Here is a 19,932-nt window from a genome sequence, read left to right on the forward strand (position 1 = left end):
CGGAGAGAGTTTGTAGTCCAGTATATTGCCAGGTTTCTGGCTTGGTCCATATGTGTTGGTGTGAGGCAGAGTTTTGTCTGCCACCAGGAGGTGTCACAGGAGAGTTCTTGTTGCCGAAGATCTGTACTTCAATTTTCTCCTTATTGAGTTTGAGGCAGTTCTCCTTCTTCCAGTTTGCCACGCTAGTCATACAGTGGTGAAGGTTTGCCTGGTGGTGGTGGGATCTTTAGAGAGGGAGAGGATGAGTTTGGTGTCCTGCGGGTAGGAAATGTTCAGTATGTGGGGTCTGCAACGCTTCCAATCTGTCGTGTAGATGTTGAAGGGGGGGGCGGGGGCTGAGTGATAAGCTTTGAGCTCCACAGATTTCCTTGGGTGGAAGGCCAGCCTTCTGTGTTCTGCCAGTGAGGAAGTAGCTGGTCCATCTGAGGGTGGTTCATTGGACTCTCATGTCGTCGTGCAGTCTGTCTATGAGCGAGTGGTGGGCGATGGCGTTTAATGCAGACGAGAGAGCTAGGAGAATTGGCACTGCTGTCTCCCCCCCTGATTGAGGGAGGGCCCTTGGACACAAAGGCCCACAAATAGCTCAACTCTAGGGTTTTGATACCTGAGGTCTTAGAGTTTGGTTACCCATGTCTAATGCAAGAATGCATGGGCAAGTCTACAGGAGTCCTAGAGACGTACCACACTGCTGTTTTCACAGACCCCTGGAACTCTTAAAACCTGATGTCCAGGACATAGTCTGTTACCTGCTCCATCTCCAAAAGCGGATGTAACCTCTTTCTCTGTTCAGGCAGCCAAACTATGGACTTCGCTACCTGTGAAGAACGGCTTAGCCTCAGAAGATTAGTTAAGTGCTGGTTGTTCCCTACATGACTTACTATACGAGCAACACAACAGTGTACAGGGACATGACAGACTGGGCTTCCTCATGGTGTGGCGATGAGCTTGTCATACATGTTTGTCATTTAAGACACCAAAACAGTGTATTCGAGGCATGTGGGCTGCTGAATTCATATCTGCATAGATCGCCGCCTAGTGTTGGGTCCGGATCTATGCACAGATATGAACGTCAGCAGCCCTACATGCCAAGAACAGATGCATACTGGTAAGTAGCATATTCCGTTCGAGGCATGTGGGCTGCTGAATTCATATCTGCATAGATCCAGACCCAACACTAGGCGGCGATCTATGCACAGATATGAATGTCAGCAGCCCTACATGCCAAGAACAGATGCATACTGGTAAGTAGCATATTTTTTTAAGGAAAAACTACACTAAAGATGACCAGTTTCATGCACACTCCTAAACTTTATCCATCTGTAATTGTGCTGGTAATACCGAGTGCTGCATTTTTCTGTTAAGGACGATCTAGAATCTGACTGTCATTTTGTCAGAGAAAAAGGCAGATTATAAACTACCATCTAATGAAAGTTAAAATCACCAGGACTTGTAAACATGTTTTGTTCACCGCTGATTGGGTTTTGTCTTTGCAGTGATATTGGTCATTGATGGAAAAGTTACTCCTAGTTCTCTTGCTCAGTTAGAGCTGTGCTCTTACTGCTTTACGGCCCTGCCTATGCTGTGAATGTCGCTACTAGTCTGCAGCTGTGGCCTTCCATTTGGTGTTTAGTGGACTAGACCCTGCTATCGCTCACAGTAGTGTGTATTAAAAGCCTGCTACTCATCTATGACATCTTCTTTCTGGTATGTTTCTTGTTTAAAGTTGTGTTCTGTTTACCCTTCAGTTACGGGCTGTCCACGAGCAGTTGGCTGCTCTCTCACAAGGCCCCATCACTAAACCAAAGAAGAAAAAAGACCGTAAGGAGAAAAAGAAAAAGAAGAAATCTGACAAACGGAAAAGCAAAGGAGGCGCAGATGAGGAAGATAAGCCCAGCAAGCCAGTAAAGTCCAAGCAGTCTCAGTCAAAGAAGTCTTCCAAGAAATCTTCTGGAGGAGGCAGTGCCCCTAGCAGCAGTGGCACCGCCACCACCGCTGCCAGCAGCAGCAAGTGAGTGCGAATATGGCATGGAGAACTTTGGCCTATTGTGGGTGGGGTGTGGGGACCCAGCTAAGCAGCTTTCCTGGGCCAGAAGGTGCTCAGTACTGTTTGTCCCTCTTTTATATACATCTGTTTTACTTGTATAGCTTTAAAAAGTTTTGCTTTCTTTTTCTGTTCTTCAGGAACTCTAAGAAGGCTCCCAAGGCTCTGCCGCCTCTGCCACCCCCTCCAATGTATGACTCTGAGGAAGAGGAGGAGTGTAAGCCGATGACCTATGATGAGAAGCGGCAGCTGAGTCTGGACATTAACAAGCTGCCGGGCGAGAAGCTGGGGCGTGTGGTGCACATCATCCAGTCCAGAGAGCCCTCTCTGCGAGACTCCAACCCCGAGGAGATTGAGATCGACTTCGAGACCTTGAAGCCATCCACACTGCGGGAGCTGGAGCGGTATGTCATGTCCTGCCTGCGCAAGAAGCCACGCAAACCCTACAGCGACATCTCCGGGGGTGAGTGCTTCGGTCATGTAGTGTTGTAGTGTTCTCATAACTCCATGCCTCAATAAAACCGAAATCTGAAATTGTCCTCTTGTTCTAGCAATAAAAAAGGCTGTGGGTAAAACGAAGGAGGAGCTGGCCCTGGAAAAGAAGCGGGAGTTAGAGAAGCGTTTGCAGGACGTAAGCGGTCAGCTGAACTCTACCAAGAAACCTCCGAAAAAAGGTAACCTTGATTGTGGGTGAAGGCCATTTGCGATTCTGTAGCTGAAAGCAGCTCTGGTAGAGGATGTTCAGGTGCTCAGGAGGAGGCAGACCAGGATAGTGCTGTTTGAGGTGGGATGAGCCATATTGGCCAGAGCTGCTGGTTTTTGCAGTGTCCATTTACTTTGCATGCTTCTAAAATGTTTTTTAAAAGGCTGAGAGTTGGGGAGCCCCATGGCTGAGGTTTTACTTTGGGGAATTGGATACAAGTTTGTGGTTACTCCTGCTTTGATAGAGTGGGTAATAAGCTGGGGACAAGACAATTTGTAACCTACTAATTGTGAGATTGGGGAAAGTTGTCGACTGGACAGGAGCAAGGAATGCATAAGTTAGTTGAAATTAATTTGGTCTTTTAGCTTGTTGCAATGTACTAGTTTGTTAAATCTGGACAATGTTTTAATTGTCCTGGCAAAATCTGTGTCCTACGTTAGTGATGCTTTGAAGTAGCTTGCTGCTGATTTAGCTATTAGCTCATGTAACAAGCTGCCCTTTCTCTCCTTCCAGCTCATGAGAAGGTGGAGTCTGCGCAGCAAGTCTCTGTCTCTCGCCTCAGTGCCAGCAGCAGCAGTTCGGACTCCTCTAGCAGCAGCAGCTCCAGCTCTTCTGACACCAGTGACTCTGACTCCAGCTAAGCAGAGCAGTGTGGACAGTGGATGCAGCCTTCCGCCAAGGAGCAGTTATTGAGTTCTTGGGGAGATCGTTGCTGCGGTTCAGATGAGTTCTGCCGGAACAGAACGTCTGAACAGGGCGGACCATTGAGTCTCATCCAGGGCTCCCTAATATGCAGGGCATCAAGAGTTTGCAGGAAATGGGTTCAAGCAGTATTTTTCACTGGAGTGTGCAAGAATCCATGGAAGTAGCATGTGGAGCGCTTCCATGCAACCCTGCCAAGGACAGTCCTCCGCTTGAGCTCTACTGGTACTTGCGATGGGCAGTGTTGTAGATTTCAGAAGATGTTTGTCTGGAGTTGAGTAGCGGTGATGATCAGCCCTGGCATAGGAGTTTGGGGATAAGGCTTGGTCCCTTCAGCTGCTAAGTACGAGAGGGAGAACCATGCGTTACACTAGGTTCTGGCAGTCTGCTGCAGGATTTAGCCTATATTCTTTGGTTTGTATCTCTGAGGGTTGTTTACAGCACCAGGCTGACTGCATCGCACCAGCGTGTTAGTTGGAATGTTATGGTAAACCAAAGCCCTGAGGGAGCAGAAGGTGGCCCTGCTGCTCCCTCTCAGCTTCATGTCTCATGTGCTTCAGATTGGAGTAAATATTTCTTGGCCTTCAACTTCTTAATTCCTTTAGTATTTTGAATTCTCAACCGTGACCTTTAATTCAGGCTCTGGAGAAAGAAAGATCCACGTTTTAGTAAGTTTTTTTTTCTGTAACGAGCTTTGTCCTATATTGAACTGTCTTCATAGCAGAATTCTTTGTTCAGAGTGACTCAGATTACAGGAATGCGGTGCCTCCTTTTCTCTTGTACTGTAACACTTAACAGCCCTTTCACCCAGGTGCCCCAGCCCCTCCAAAAAAATCAACCAGTAGCAATGCAGATCGCTGTTTCCAGGCAGCTGAGTTGCTTGGCTTGGCAACTTGGACTATGTCTGATTTATAATATTGCTTGCCATGCTCTTTAAAGATTGCGGAATGATCCAGAGTTGGTTAGGACCAGCACAGCTTCTGCATGCTACAGAGTGTTTGGGTTACTTTAAATGGATCGACCCTGTCCCCTGCACAATCTGGACCAGTGTGTGAGTGTTTGGCAAACAAATTCACCATCTGTGGAAGGGTCTCATAGAAGCGGGCGGCACAAAAAGGGTTATAGGGTTGAAAGACCTGATCTTACTTAAAGATTTTTTTTTAATTTATTTTAAGAAAAGTGTTTTATAATGTAAAATAACTGAAGAGAAGCTCTTGTTGACACGGGCTGGTGTAGATTTGAGATTTTATGAAAATGTATATATTTACAAGTCTGCAATCGCGTAGCATGTTTCTTAACGTAAAGGGTGATGTATTTTTTATGTTCAAAGATGTTGTACAGTTATTTTCTACTGTCTCTCCCTGATCCTCTTCCAGTGTTTTTCCTTTTCTCTGTTAAAAACCCTTGAGTTCTGAAACGTGTAAATAAATAAAAAACAAATATTCGCATTGGTGTTTTTAAATACTGTCCTGTGTAGGTAGGATTGTGGATTTATGTCTAATTCTTCGATGTGTAGCCATCTTGTTTCTTCAAACCATCCAGTAATGTGCAGGTGAAATCATAATACAAAGGTCAGGCATGTGTGCTGTAGATAATGCATGCTTTACATATTCCTGCCATCTAGTGTTGGGTCCTGATGTTAGCACGTTGTTTTTCTTCGAGGAAGTCTTTCCCAGTCACGAGGTAATGCAACTCCTTTTAATGATAATTTGCATGGGCATCAACTCCCTTGTTTTTCTTTCTGCCATGTGGTTTGTGTCGCTGCGGTTCGAGACAGTTTTTTGGGATCCGCTCTGTGCACAGCCCACTGTACCCTCACTTGTTTCGTATGCGTTTATTTCCGCATGTCGAAAAAAGGTACAAAAACGTAATCTTCGATCCAAACGTCGTCGTGGGCGGCCTTCAGGCCTAGCGGTTTCTTTTGACTTCCACTCCTTCGTACTCGTAGGGTCTATCGCTGATGGTATGGACTCAGTTTCAATTCTGTCCCCAGTGCGGCACCAAGTATCCGCGCACCGACCTGCACGAAGTCTGCAACTTGTGCCTTTCACCGGAGCACAAGGAGGAAGTCATTTCATTCAAAAAAGACTTAGCAGTATTGTTGGGCTCGACAAAGGGGAAGGGAAATCAGACAAAACATAGAGTACACCCCGGATATCTTCGGGGAAGGTACCGAACAAGAGGAGATGGAAGCAGCGGAAGAGAAAAAAAGCCCTCTCCATTCATGAATCGAACTCTGCTCGAGATCGACCTTAAGTCGTAAGAACTTCAAGCGTGACAGGGCAGTGAGTAAAAAAAGCCCCTTTGTCTACCAAGCCTGGTCTCGTTGAACCCAAGACTTTTTGCCATGGTTGGCACCGAGAGACTGTTTCGAATGCCTCGTCTTCAGGCCCATCACCAAACCAGATCAAGCTTTCTGGCTTGAGTCGAAAAGACACCTTTAGAGCCGAAACCTTCGGTAAGATAAAGATCCCCCCTCCTAAAACATTCATAACAGATTTTGGACATTATGATGGAGAAATTGGATCCTCTATCCTCTCCCTCAGTCCCCTCCTCCACTTCTACCATCACCAGGGTCAAATCCCCTTCTGTAGTAGGGGATCTCTGTGTATAGTCATAATCTAGTGAATAGTCCCGCCCATGTGCGAGGACCCTGGCAATCAAAAATAATCTCTTATGTTGTCAGAAAATTGCAGAACTGCAAAGACACTTAAGAGAAAATTTAAAGACAAATAATGCAGCCTATATCCACAGGCTACACTGTCCAGTACTTCAACTAGAAAATTCCACCAAAAATCCACAAACAGCAAAGCCTGCCCAGATTTCCCTTGCTTCCACAGCAAATACCTTCAGAAATGGAAGGCATGGACAGACAAGCCCCATAGGCTGCCATTATATGGCTTAAATAGGATACTGTGCCTTTAAGAGAACTTTCCAGAACTTCTCCCATTATCCCAGAATGCATAGCAGGTCCCTCTCACTTTCAGTTCTTTTTTCCGGCTCCTGCTTACAGGACCCTGGTGCATTGAGCTCTCCCTTTTCAAGGGTTTATTGGAGTTTTGTACACTTTTTGGATTTAAAAGTGTTTTCAGTTGCTACTTGGTGTTTCCTTTCACTTCTGTGTGTTTGTTCAGGCTTTTTAGGGATCTAAAATGCCTGCTTTATTCGACAAGTGCCCAGCATGTGGAAGGAAGAAGGCCAAGACTGATCCACACGACGTCTGCATTCTTTGCTTCCCTGAAGAGCATGTCCCTGAAGATTGTGACATCTGCCAGACTTTTTCTACCAGGACCCTGAGGGAAAGGCTGAGAATTAGGCTCCAAGGCCTGGAAGAGAGGCGACTGCAGGCTGCAGGTGGGTCTGGGCAGGCTGGGAAGGCTCCCTCTGCCCCTGCTGAGGCCTCTGGGGGCCTCCCCAGAGGCAGGAAGACCAGCAAAAGGTCCCGGTCGACGTCGATTGCATCGACGACTACGTCGAGAGGGATGACGACGGTGTGTTCCCCTTCTCCCCGGGGCTCCGGGTCGAGACAGTGTGGAAAATCGGCGTCGAGAGGCCTGGGTAGGCCGCCGTCTAAGTCACCGACTGAGTCTTCGTCGTCTGAGTCGAGGCATCGCCGTCGACGACAGGCACCGGCGCTCGCCGTCGAAGCGACACCGCCGGTCGCCGTCAAGCAGATCGCCGTCGAGGGGATCCTCGACGTCGAGGACTGTGAGGAAACGGTCGACGAGAAGGAAGAGTCAACGCTCGCCATCGAGGTATGACCGTTCGTCGTCGAGGGGGCGCCGTTCGTCGTCGAGGGGGCGCCGATCGTCGTCGAGGAAGAAGCACTGGACGCCGTAGTCGGCGTTCGACGCCGGAGTCGAGGGGTCGTCGTTCCACACCTGAAAAACGACACTCGACGTCGAGCAGGAAGAGATCAGAGTCCCCCAGGATCTCCGCCTCCCCTAAGCGGCGCAGAAGGGATTCTGGTGCGGAAAGTCACGTTGGATCTGGGGAAGGACGTCGGAGGCGTCGCTCACGCTCTGGAGGGTCTGGGTCACAGGCTCCTCCACCGAAGAAGTAACCGGGCTCGGTGTACTCGGTGGTATATACACCGCCAAGGCCTGCGACTCCCCCCACCTCTACCGAAGGAGGTTCCTCCGGTTAATCCGCCGCTACCTCCACTTCCTCCGCTACCCCCTGCGGGGCAACCTCTGCCGCCGTTCCCACCTCATGGGCCCGCGCCTTTGCCAGAGAGGCCTCCTGTCAGGCCACCGAGGTCGGTGTCGCTGCCTCTGCTTCCGACACCTCCTAAGGGGACACCTACTCCGAAGCCCCAAGATAGGCCACGGAAGACGCCTCCACGGAAACCGGTGGAGCGCCCACGTACTGGGAGGTTGCGCTCCCGTTCCAGGAGAAGGGAACGTTCGCGCAACAGGTCGTCCACAAGATCTAGACGGCGCCACAGGAGGCACAGGTCTCGTTCCCGGACCAGGGACTATTCCCCGACCTTGTCGGATTCGCCAGACACGAGGGTTTCACCGATTGATGATCTGGTGTCCTTCCAGGACGTACTGTTACGTGGTGCGGCGAAATTGGGCATTACTTTGACGGTGCCCACATCTTCGAGACGCTACACCAGAAGCATTTGTCTCGGCCGTTACTGCCACTGGTGCCGGGTCTGGAAGAACCGGCCATGGATCTTTTTCTCACCCCAGCGGTGACTAACGCGGCACCCTCGAGACTGCAGAAGTCTTTTCTAAGGGTGGAGCCCCCTCCGGATTCGGTGATTGTGACGGCGGCGCGCAAACATGCCACCACGCCTTACTCCACAGTTCCACCAGATAAGGAATCTAGGTGGTTGGATTCGTCTGGGAGAAGAGTTTGTGGGACTTCGGCGACATCAATGAAGGCCGCTAGTGCCACTGCCTTGTTGGGTCGGTATGACAGAGCCCTCTGGGAATCCCTTGAACAGTTTGTGGAGCTCCTACCGCGGGACAAGCGGGAAGACTTCCAAGAGGTGATGAACGAAGGGATGTTGGTGGCGAATCAAGTCATCAGCGCTGCAGCTGACTCTTCTCTGCTGGCGGCGCATGGTTTCTGCCACGGAATTAACCAGCGAAGACATGCATGGCTCCGCCTTACGTCTCTGAAACCGGATGCTCAACAAAGGGTTGCCAATCTCCCATTCTCTGGCGAAACCCTGTTCGGGAAGCACGCTGATGATGAAATGGCCCGCATGAAGGCGGAGGCCGAAACGCTCACAGCGGTGGGTTTGGAGAAACCCAAGGAGACCAAGAAGTTGTACCGTCCGTTCCAACGTCGGTTCGGTGGTCAAGGCAGAGGGCGTGGTCAGTCTTCTGGACAACAGCAGCAACAACAGCAGCAGCCGTTCAGAAGACCGTTCCAGAAGCGCCAGAGAGGCAGAGGCAGCCATCAGTCGACTCCAGCGACTAAAGGCCAGGCCGGGTCTAGGCCCTGAGCGCTTACTTCCCCTGCAACTGTTACCCGCTCCGGTGGGGGAAGCATTCAATCTTTTCTCGCAGAGTGGAGAAAAATTACTCGGGACAAGTGGGTATTGAATATTGTTTGCAATGGATACAGTCTTCGGTTCACCAGCCCGCCTCCAGCAGTATCAACTGCGCGAGCTCCAGGCGGAGGCCGATGTCCTGTTAAGGAAAAGGGCGATAGAAGACGTACCTCTGTCTCCAAGAGGAAGAGGTCTGTACTCCCGGTTCTTTCTGGTTCGCAAAAAGGACAAGAACGAGTTCAGGCCCATTTTGGATTTGCGACAAGCAAACAAGTGGATTCGCAGAGAAGTTTCGCATGCTGTCGTTGCATCAGATTTATCCTCAGCTGCAACGGGGAGACTGGCTGTGTGCCATAGACCTCCAGGATGCATACTTCCATGTGCCCATTGCACACAAACACAGGAAGTTCCTGCGGTTCCAAGTCTGCGCCAATCACTATCAATACACAGTACTGCCATTCGGACTGAAGTCTGCGCCGAGAACATTCTCAAAGGGCATGGCGGTGGTAGCTGCACACCTAAGGAGGAACAAGGTGTTTGTCTACCCGTACCTGGACGACTGGTTAATCAAGGCCTCCTCCTTCACGGAAGCGCAAGCGCACTTCCAGAAGACGTGCGTTCTCTTGAACAAGCTGGGGTTGCACATCAACATGTCCAAGTCGGTACCGGCTCCAGTCCAGTGCATACAGTACTTGGGAGCCTCCATCAATACGCTTTCAGCAAGCGTGTCTCCTTCGGAAGAGCGATTATCACTCCTTCGGAAGGCTCAGGCTCTTATGACCACTCCATCTACGACGGTGAGGACGGTGTCTTCTCTACTGGGATCGATGGCCTCGTGTATCATCCTAACGCCCCATGCACGGCTGCACACGAGACCGTTGCAAAAGTGCTTGTAGGATCAGAGGAGAGGATCTTGGGACGACAAGATAAGTCTATCTCTGCATGCTCTTCAGTCTCTGAGGTGGTGGTGTTCAGCGGAGAATCTCCTCCGAGGGGTTCCCTTCCACAAGGACATTCCCACTCAGACTATCGTGACGGATGCTTCTCTCCAGGGATGGGGAGCGCACTCCGGAGACCTGCAAATTCAAGGGACGTGGTCCCTGACGGGAGTCCTCGTACCACATCAATTTCCTGGAACTCAGAGCTGTTCACTTGGCACTGAAGGCCTTTCATCCGTCCTTCCAGACCATCTCTCTACTTGTACAGACGGACAATACGACCACAATGTATTACCTCAATGAGCAGGGGGGCTCGAGATCACGCACGTCGCAGGAGGCGCAGGCGATCTGGCACTGGCTTCTGGCTCGAGGACTGACAATATCGGCTACCCATCTGCCAGGTGTGCAGAATGTTCTGGCAGACGTGCTGAGCAGACTGATCCAGGAAAACCATGAATGGGTCATAAACGACGAAGTACTAGGAGAAGTCTTCGCAAGGTGGGGGACTCCAGACGTAGATCTGTTCGCCACCGCCGAAAACAGCAAACGCCGAGACTTCGCCTCCAGGTACTACCAGCCGGAGACGCTGGGGAATGCGTTTGGATCAACTGGTCGAACAGCTTTCTGTACGCTTTTCCACCCATTCCCCTGATTCCGACGGTTCTCATCAAGGTGTCCCGGTCCAGGGCGCGGATGATACTGATTGCCCCGGAATGGCCCAGTCAGTGGTGGTTCACGGACCTGCTTCACCGGTCTCTCCTTCCTCACATTCGGCTGCCGTGCAGGCCGGGCCTTCTGACGAAGTTTGGGGGGCTGATGTTGCACCCCAACCTCTCGTCTTTGAGTTTGGCAGCATGGCTCCTGAGAGTGCAATATGGTCATTTGAATCTCCCTGCAGATTGTATGGACATACTGAAGGAGTCTAAGAGACCTTCCACTAGGACTTCTTATGCGTACAAGTGGAAGAGATTTTGTATCTGGTGCAAGTCCAAGAACTATGATCCGACGACATGTAAGGAAGATGTCAACCTTCCTTATCGTCTACAGTTGGCGCAGTCTGGCCTTAATGTCCATTCCATTAAGGTTCATCTTGCTGCTTTGACTGCCTACAGGAAATGTCCTTCGCAGACTTCCTTCTTCCAGATCCCTGTGATCAAAGATTTTTTGGAAGGCCTGAAGAAGGTGTTCCCTCCTGTTAGGCTTCCTTCGCCTTCATGGGAACTGAATGTGGTGCTGTCCAGGTTGATGAGGGAGCCTTTTGAGCCTATTCATAAGGCTTCGTTGCAGCACCTGTCCTGGAAGGCGGCGTTCCTTGTGGCCATTACATCGGCCCGCAGGGTGAGTGAAATTCAGGCTCTGTGTTGCCAAGAACCTTATACTGTATTTCATGCTGCTAAGGTTGTTATGCGTACTCGAGCTAAATTTCTTCCCAAGGTTATTTCTGATTTTCATGTCAACCAGACCAAAACTTTGCCTACGTTTTTTCAGAATCCTTCATCTCCAGCGGAAAGGTCGTTACATTCCCTGGATGTTAGGAGGGTATTGAAATTTTATCTGGATAAGACCAAAGATATTCGTAGGTCTGACCAATTGTTTATCAATTATGGATCAGTTAGGACGGGTCTTGCGACCTCTAAGCAGTCTATCTCTAGGTGGATTGTGTCCTGCATACAGTTATGTTACCAAAAAGCTAATAAGACCGTAGGAGGTAAGCCTAAGGCTCATTCCACCAGGGGCAAAGCTGCCACGACAGCCTTGCTCCGTAGTGTTCGGATTGCAGAAATCTGCAAGGTGGCCACTTGGAAGTCGGTTCATACCTTTGCTAAGCATTACTGCCTGGACACTGATGCCAGGGCAGACGCTCAGGTTGGGCAGGCTTCGCTGCGAAATCTGTTCGCACAATAGTGGTGTTAATTCTCTTTTCTCCACAGCCGCTTTGGTGTGGGGTTGGGCTTGCCATTCTATTCACTAGATTATGACTATACACAGAGATCCCCATCTACAGAAGGAGTAGTTTCTGTCCTGTAAGGGTATCTCTGTTATAGTCATAAGCGCCCGCCCTCCTTCCCGGTGGATAGAGATGTTCATTTAAGGAATGTGACAGGTCTGGGGTGTTACGCCTTCAAAAAGAACTGAAAGTGAGAGGGACCTGCTATGCATTCTGGGATACCTGGAGAAGTTCTGGAAAGTTCTCTTAAAAGGCACAGTATCCTATTTAAGCCACATAATGGCAGCCTATGGGACTTGTCTGTCCATGCCTTCCTCTCTATCATTTCTGAGGGTATTTGCTGTTGAAGCAAGGGAAATCTGGACAGGCTTTGCGGTTTGTGGATTTTTGGTGGAATTTTCTAGTGTAAGTACTGGACAGAGTAGCCTGTGGATATAGGCTGCATTATTTGTCTTTAAATTTTCTCTTAAGTGTCTTTGCAGTTCTGCAATTTTCTGACAACTTAAGAGATTATTTTTGATTGCCGGGGTCCTATTCACTAGATTATGACTATAACAGAGATACCCCTATTACAGAACTGGAGTTACAGGACAGAAACTACTCCTTCAGATTACACCACCAGATTCTCCATGCACACAACCTGAGAGTGATGGAGATAGTAGTTAACCCACAGATCCATGGATTCATTATAATCAACCGATAGATAATGATCCTGATCTCTACACTACCAGTCCTTCGCGTCCTGCTAATATAGCTTGCCAGGAGTTGATTTAAAGAGCAACATCTTACCATGGAGTTGCTCTATATAAAGAATCTCAAGAGGAAGATTTCTTATTTGAGACATTATTTTCCACACATAGAACCACACAAAGCTTATGTTGCTGGGATTCTGGATATACACTGAACTATGCACAGGAAAACAGGACCTCCGTGAATAAGTGATTTACCGACCGACCACATCGTACCAAAAATCCCTTACCGACTAGCTAAAGTCTCATTCGTTCTCGGTCTACATCGAAGCTACCAATGATTAGACCACCCAGAACACGTAACCCTATCTTGGAAATTGCGGGAGCCAGACGCTCTTTCGTTCAGCCACTCATACTTGTCCACAATGCGAGTAATCAGACGCTGTATAGTTTAATATGTTAATTTCAACTAACGCACTCTATGATGCAGTACACGGGCCAATACTAGCAGCAGAATGCACAAACAAAATGTAGTCAGCATTTTTACAATTCCTTAGAATACAAAGTGGGAGGTCATGTTATAGAAAACAATGGAAGATGACAGAACAACCTAACCACCCTCCCCGTGACCAGAAATAGTTGATTATAAAACAGACATCTGGGCTTTGTCTGCAGACCCCATAACTCACGGCCTTGATGCAATGTACACGTCGTAGGCCAAACACTGGTCTTCTCTTAAAGGTGTGTTCGAGTCATATGGGCTGTAGACCACACACTATTGCATTAGATCACCATCTGGGTGTGGGCCAGGATGATAACAATTTGTTGTTGTCTTGGAAGAGTCTTTGTCTGTTGATGACTCCTCCCTTAGATCGTAGTGTGCATGGGCATCGACTCAATCTTCGGATTGTTTTTTTCTACCATCGGGCTCGGATGTGTTCATCGTTCTGTCTCGTTACGATCTCTTTTCGAATCCATAAATTAATCAAAATACCATTGGCATCGTCGTCGACATTGATTCCGGTTACCAGCGTCGAACAGAGACTTCACTTCTCGATTCCAGCGTTCGTTGGGGCAGTTGGGCCCAACTGCGCCATTGGGCCTTTAGCGCTTGAAAAGAACACCCTTCAAGAAGTGCCCTCGGTGTGGACACAAATTCTCTCACAACGATCTTCATGAGGTTTGCAATCTCTGCTTATCTCCAGAGCACAAGAGTCGAGACTGTGAGGCCTGTTCTTCGTTCCGGTCCAAGAAAACCATCTCGGACCATCTAGCTCAAAGTAATGGCGCAGTCCCCTTCGTCGACACCAGACCTCATAGACTAGGTCCGATTGAAGGAGATGCCAAAGAATAGCAGCACGAAGACATCGCTTCCGAAACAGGATTCAGCTTCTGGAGTAGAGGATCAATCCAAAGAGGACTATCTTCCAGCTGGTCAACAGGTCGTGAGTACAGACGTCAACCCTGTTCACCCCACCATACCGGGACAGGCTTCGGTTCCACCTTCGGCTCCAGGTGCACACCGACCAAAACCTTCCCGAAGAACCGGGTTATTTAAGACCCGGCGGCGCCAGGGGCACGCCCAAAGTCTTCGGGTATCACCTGTCTTAGAACACAGAGACACGGAAACTTCTTGGTGGCGTCAAATATCGAATTTATTGGCTGCAGCCAGTAACAGAAGTCAACACGGTATGAGTTCTCAGGAGACTGCTCAATTTTACAAAGCAAGTCATCCCTTTTTATGCCAAAAATCACATTCCAGACAAATACCTTACATTTACAAACTGTCCAATTACATGTATCCACACCAGAGGTATCGCATGACGGTAAAACCCACTTTTCAGTTGCCCAGCCCATGATCAATCATCGGTCAAACCCAACATTCTTCTTTAGACGGGTCGAACGAACCCATAATAAAAAAGGGCACATCCCCATCGTAAATAGACCATAAAGAAAGGAGCAGAAACAGGTGAGAGTAGGATAAGGCATATTTGTGTGTAATAAAGTTTTACGATGTCCTGTGCTTTGATCCTCAATCTTGATCAGCTACTGGAAAGGAACTGGCCTAACACGGTTGGCTTCAGGCAAGAGGGTCAGTTCGCTCAGGTTATTCAGAAGTCAGCTAAAGTGTACGTGTGCTAAAGACTCGTTCGGCCGTAGTTATCGGCCTATGTGAGGGCAACCACAAAATGGCTGCCATACACAAAATGGAACCCAAGGGTTCAGAACGAAATCCCTAAATTCGTAGTGAAACCATCGTTCTAACGTGACGGAAACACTCATACTTGTCGTACTAACTAGTTACGGTTCGCTAATATCAAATTCGTAACGAAACCATGACCTTTATGAAACGAGTTCAGAATTCACAGAACCTCAGACCCTACTTTTGCCCTTACATAGGCAATAACCTACACTCACGTCAATCTGAGTGCAGGTCTATATTCATCAGATCATCAAGATGTTGCTGGAGCGTAATCCTATTACTTAGTACCTCTCTTGGGACAGGTCTCCTTGCACACGTAGTAGCACAGAGGCCACATATAGCAGGAGCGCACTGCACACAAAGACCGAACAGGAAAAGAATCGCTAAAGCCATCCCAATGATCATCAGAATCTTCCATCCCCAGGTCGATAACAGTTCCCAGAACCATCCAATCAACGACCAATCTCCTTTATCTACATGTATAGACTCAGATCTTATGTAACTTGGAAATGACCTGGTATACCGTAGGAGCATTGTCTGGTATGAAAACGCAGCAACTTGATTGGATCACTTTACATACCCCACCTCGATCTGCAAGTATGACATCTAACGCAACTCTGTTCTGGAGAGTCATAAGACGATCCGACTGGAGCTCAGCAGTCAAGTTACTAAGGGCACCGACAGTTTCAACTACGGTAGACTCAACCACTCTCGTCAATTGCCGTATGTTCCTGCTGTTAACCATAGGTCCCCAAAACGGCAGAAAACCCTTCAAGAAATATCCTAATTCTTGTCCTGCAGTATCTTCCTTACTGAAGACACCTCTAACCACTCTCCTCTTGTGGTAATCTGCCGCAGCTGTATAGGTAGGAGGCAACCGGAACGAGACAAAGCATGTGACTGAGAAATCAGGAGGCAACCATGTGTACGCTGTATCGTAACAGAGAAAATAGGTACCCTTAGCTGCTAGAAACGATGGGGAAGTCTGGGACGCAAAAACATACGTCTCAGTGCAGATACTCTTCCCTAACTGAGCTCTCGGATTCTTGCCATTACCTTGCAGACAAAGATGACCCTCATAGGGTACGATCCAAATCAGAGAGGATCTTTTCGCTCGCTGGTTCTCACTCAGACTAACTCCATATCCAGTCATGTTCCATCCAATATATGCTAGTGTCTCATCTCTCGGGATCGTCTCATAGGAACTAACTCCTCTAATCATGTCGACTATACCCTTAACTAGAGCACTATTCTTTGGATTGTCCTTCACAGAACGTAGGGGGTAGACTTGACGAGCATAGATGAACATCATTCTGTATGCCCACACAGAACAATTATAGCTGAATGGCAGGACCAGGTAAGGAATACCTTTATCAGTAGTATGAGGCATAAGACCACACACCCAAGAGTTAGTTGTGTTCACTACTAGCTGGTGTTGGTGCAGAAGCTGAACATTGGAGTTATTAACAAATTCCAATCTTCTAATGGATTCATGTTCAGGCAGAGGATGAAAAGAATGCGAAGAAACAGTAGAAGGAAGGTATGGGTTGTGTAGTGGGTGCAAACGTCACTTGAAAAGAGAATATATTATATCCCATCAAAAACATCAAGCTAAGTAACATAAAAAGACATAAAATTAGGAAACACTTTCTACTCCTAATTTGACACATTTTGCTCTTAAAACTCATTTCTTCAACAGGTCTCTCCATCTCGAAAAACTCCATCCTCTAACCGTGCTGTTGGCGGCGGTTGGTTCTTCCGTGCTAAAGAATGCGTCTGTCAGTCCAGGGAACGCCCTAGAACCAACCAGAACCTCGACCTTGTGTCTTCGGCTTGCACTCCCAAGTCTTTACACCGCAACCTTACAGCTGAACCCGGATGGTGGTTCGAAAAACAAAAATCAATCAAAACAGTTTCTCAGATGGGAGAGCTGAATTAAAAAAAATAGTTAAGAAAATAATTTTTACTCTACTAGTCCCACGATTCTTGGTCGCAAATTATAACCGCCTTTACCAGGCAATGTCTGATCACGAAACAAAAGTTCAGGCTTAGTAGTGTCCAGTCGAACTAACGGTGGCACAGCTTCTTGCAGAAGATCGTCGCTTTCACGCTCAGAACTTGTCCCAAATAAACATGCATCGCTAAAAGGCAGAAAATGAGGCACAGTGTCAGTTTCTGAATCCGGAATGGGTGTTCTGGACCCACTGGTCGTACGGCAGAGGCGAAGGAGCCCTCTTACAATGTACGCCGTGGATCCAGTTTTTCTTTCCTTGCACTCGCACTGCCGATCGCGTAGACAATAGCACCAAGTAGGGACCAGTCCAGCGGGGCTTATCGTTCTTTGTCCGCTGGAAATTTTTCACTAGGACCCAGGTGCCAGGATCGATGGCGTGTCCTGAATCTTCAGAAGCCTGAGGCAATGTATCATGAACCTGTTGGTGGAACACACGCAATTTAGCCGTCAAATCATACAAATAGTCAAGCAATACAGGGTGTTCACTCTCGCTGAATTTCGTCGGCCTCGGCACTCCCCATATGTTTGCCAGGCGACCAAAAACGATCTCGTATGGACTAAGTCCCACTCGAGAATGTACAGTCATCCTAGTTGACAAAAGTGCTAATGGCAAAGCATCAGGCCTTTTAAGACCAGAGCTCGCCTGTATCTTGGCAAGTTTTAACTTGAGAGTGCCATTATAGCACTCCACTAGACCAGCTGATTGGGGGTGATTTGCAGCGTGAAACTTTTGTCGAATTCCTAAACCATCACACACTCTCTTCATCACTTGACCCACAAATTCACTCCCATTGTCACTCCAGACCATTCTCTGCAAACCATACCTAGGGAAAAACTCCTTAACAAGGGCGTTAGCTGTGGAGAAGGCAGTATTATCTTTTAGGGGATATGCTTCTACCCATCTCGAAAAGGCACAAACAACCACGAGCACGTATTTCAGGTTGGTGCATCTCTCCATATGGATAAAATCTAATTGCAAAACCTCAAACGGATACGTCGGGGGCGCAAAGTGACCAGCTGGAGTTGGAGTTCCCTTACCAGGATTTTACATCAGACAAACCATACAATTCTTGACCATATTCTCTGCACACTTAAGAATTCCAGCATTTTGCCATACTGGAGCCAACAACTTACAAATCCCTTTCGCACTGATATGAGCCATTCAATGCGCCATCGTAACCACTGCAAGCACGTACGCATCAGGTAACAACCATCACTGATGCTCTGACAACTCGACCCAACAACCATTCGCATCCAATTTACCCGTACTTTCTCCATACGCTCAACTCTTTCTCTGTAGCTTCAGCTTGAATAGACTTCACACTTTCTATTGTATCTTCACACATACTTCCATCTGGAACCCATCTCGCCGGACCTGCAACATACATTCTACTCATCACATCCCTCGCCACATCTTTCGCAACTTCAAACGCATTACCGCGACCAACATCATCCGTAACCTTCCGATGAGCGCTACACTTCACAATCGCAACTTGCTTCGGCAGAGTAAGTGACTCGAGAAGCTCATTCACCAATTGTCCATGCTGAATTTTTGTCCCATGGGATGTGAGGAATATCTTTTTTTCCACAAACGTAAAACTATGGGCAACACCAAACGCATACTTGACTATCTGTATACACATTCACTCGCTTTCCTTCCGACAACACACGCTCTAGTCCATGCAATCAACTCTGCTGCTTGCGCAGAATTCTGTGGTATGCGTGCTGTCTCGACAACTGTATTTAAAGTTGTGATAGCATACGCTGCAGTCGTCTCACCATTCGGAAGCTTAAAACATGAACCATCAACCCACAGCGTACCATCCACATTCTCAAAAGGAGTGTCTTTAAGATCCACTCTAGCTTTTGTTTCTTCCTCTGTGCGAAGAAAACAATCATGCTGTCCTTGGACATCCGTCTCTGTAGAGCTCGGCAATAACGTAGCTGGATTCAACACGTTACATCTTCTGATATGAACGTGGCTAGCTAACCGTGTCAACTCGTAACCTGAAAGACGTGCACTAGTAAGGTGCTGTGTCTTAGTCCTGTTTAATAAGGTATCCACTGCATGTGGAACCATCACAATCAGCGTATTATCCAACACTAAACCAGCAGACTGTCGAATAGAAAGGGCAGCTGCGGCTGTAGCTCTCGGCAATGCTTTAGCAACTGGATCTAACGTTGATGAGAAAATACGCTCATGGATCCTGCTTGTCCCCAAAAGATTGTATCAACACTGACAACGCACATCCCTCTCTCGTGCACATACAACGTGAAAGGCTTGCTATAGTCTGGAGTACCCAACACAGGAGCCGAACACAATTCATCACGTAATTCAGAAAAAAAATTCTGACAATCGTCAGACCACGAGAGAGGATTCGGTGTAGTCAATGCCAACAGAGGTTTGGACAGCAGAGAAAAATTTGGTATTCATTGTCTACAATATGACGTGTTAGACCTGTCTGCTTCTGAGAGTGCCCTCACCACTATGATTTCTTTTGTTCCCCTGTACCTCCCAAAATTTGTCCCTTTTCTTTGTCTGCCAGGACATTTTATGTGTTGTTTCATGGGGTTAGATGTTCCTTGACGCCCAGTTGCTCACAAGGTTTGTTGCACCTATTTACAAGGCACCTGGCGAAACCTGTGGCATTACAAACTGGGCTTGTCAACCTGAATAAATGGCCCTAAAATGGTGGACACCCTTTTCCCTCATGTGAGTGACTCCCATTGGAGCCTTCGTGAACTCTGGCCTTTTGAGGTTTTGGCGCCCTTTGTTTGGCGCGCATTCCTGACAGGGATTCCTTTATTTCCCTCAGGTACACAAAATGGCTGCTCTAGAACCACAGTACGGTGGCTGTTAGTGTCCTAAATACACCTCAAAAGTGCCATGTCATTGTCACAGCCAGAGAAGGTTCTAGAACCTTCTGGCTCGTGCCAGTACCTCAGGGCACTGGCTATAAAAAGCTCAGTCCCTGGCGGCCATCTTGGAATTGAGATTTAGACTGGACACCAGATTGACACCTGCCCTGTTGACCCCTGAGGTGGCTGGTAGCGCAGGCAGTAGAGTAGCAAAGGTCATTGGCGTTGATTCTGACTGGCGTTCCAGTCAACTGCGTGAGCGGTGACCTTGCGCCTACAGCGCCTGCCCAGCGAGTGCCTCATTACCCCCAAAGACTTGCCAAATT

At 48.1% G+C, this 19,932-nt stretch overlaps 1 protein-coding gene across 5 annotated transcripts in view; it reads left to right on the plus strand.

The window, feature by feature from the left end:
• The window catches only part of BRD2 (bromodomain containing 2), a 28,586-nt gene extending 23,692 nt beyond the window's left edge, over positions 1-4,894 (plus strand). For all 5 annotated transcript variants that reach the window (XM_078641586.1, XM_078641587.1, XM_078641588.1 and 2 more), the window contains 4 exons: positions 1,746-2,008; positions 2,182-2,504; positions 2,593-2,715; positions 3,258-4,894. In XM_078641586.1, coding sequence (XP_078497712.1) covers positions 1,746-2,008; positions 2,182-2,504; positions 2,593-2,715; positions 3,258-3,385 — 837 coding nt within the window. In that variant the 3' untranslated portion in view covers positions 3,386-4,894. The remainder of the gene's footprint in view (positions 1-1,745; positions 2,009-2,181; positions 2,505-2,592; positions 2,716-3,257) is intronic.
• The last annotated feature ends 15,038 nt before the right edge of the window (positions 4,895-19,932 follow it).

This window comes from Lissotriton helveticus, chromosome 5_1 (assembly GCF_964261635.1).
Source record: "Lissotriton helveticus chromosome 5_1, aLisHel1.1, whole genome shotgun sequence".
In the NCBI taxonomy this organism is placed as follows: domain Eukaryota; kingdom Metazoa; phylum Chordata; class Amphibia; order Caudata; family Salamandridae; genus Lissotriton; species Lissotriton helveticus.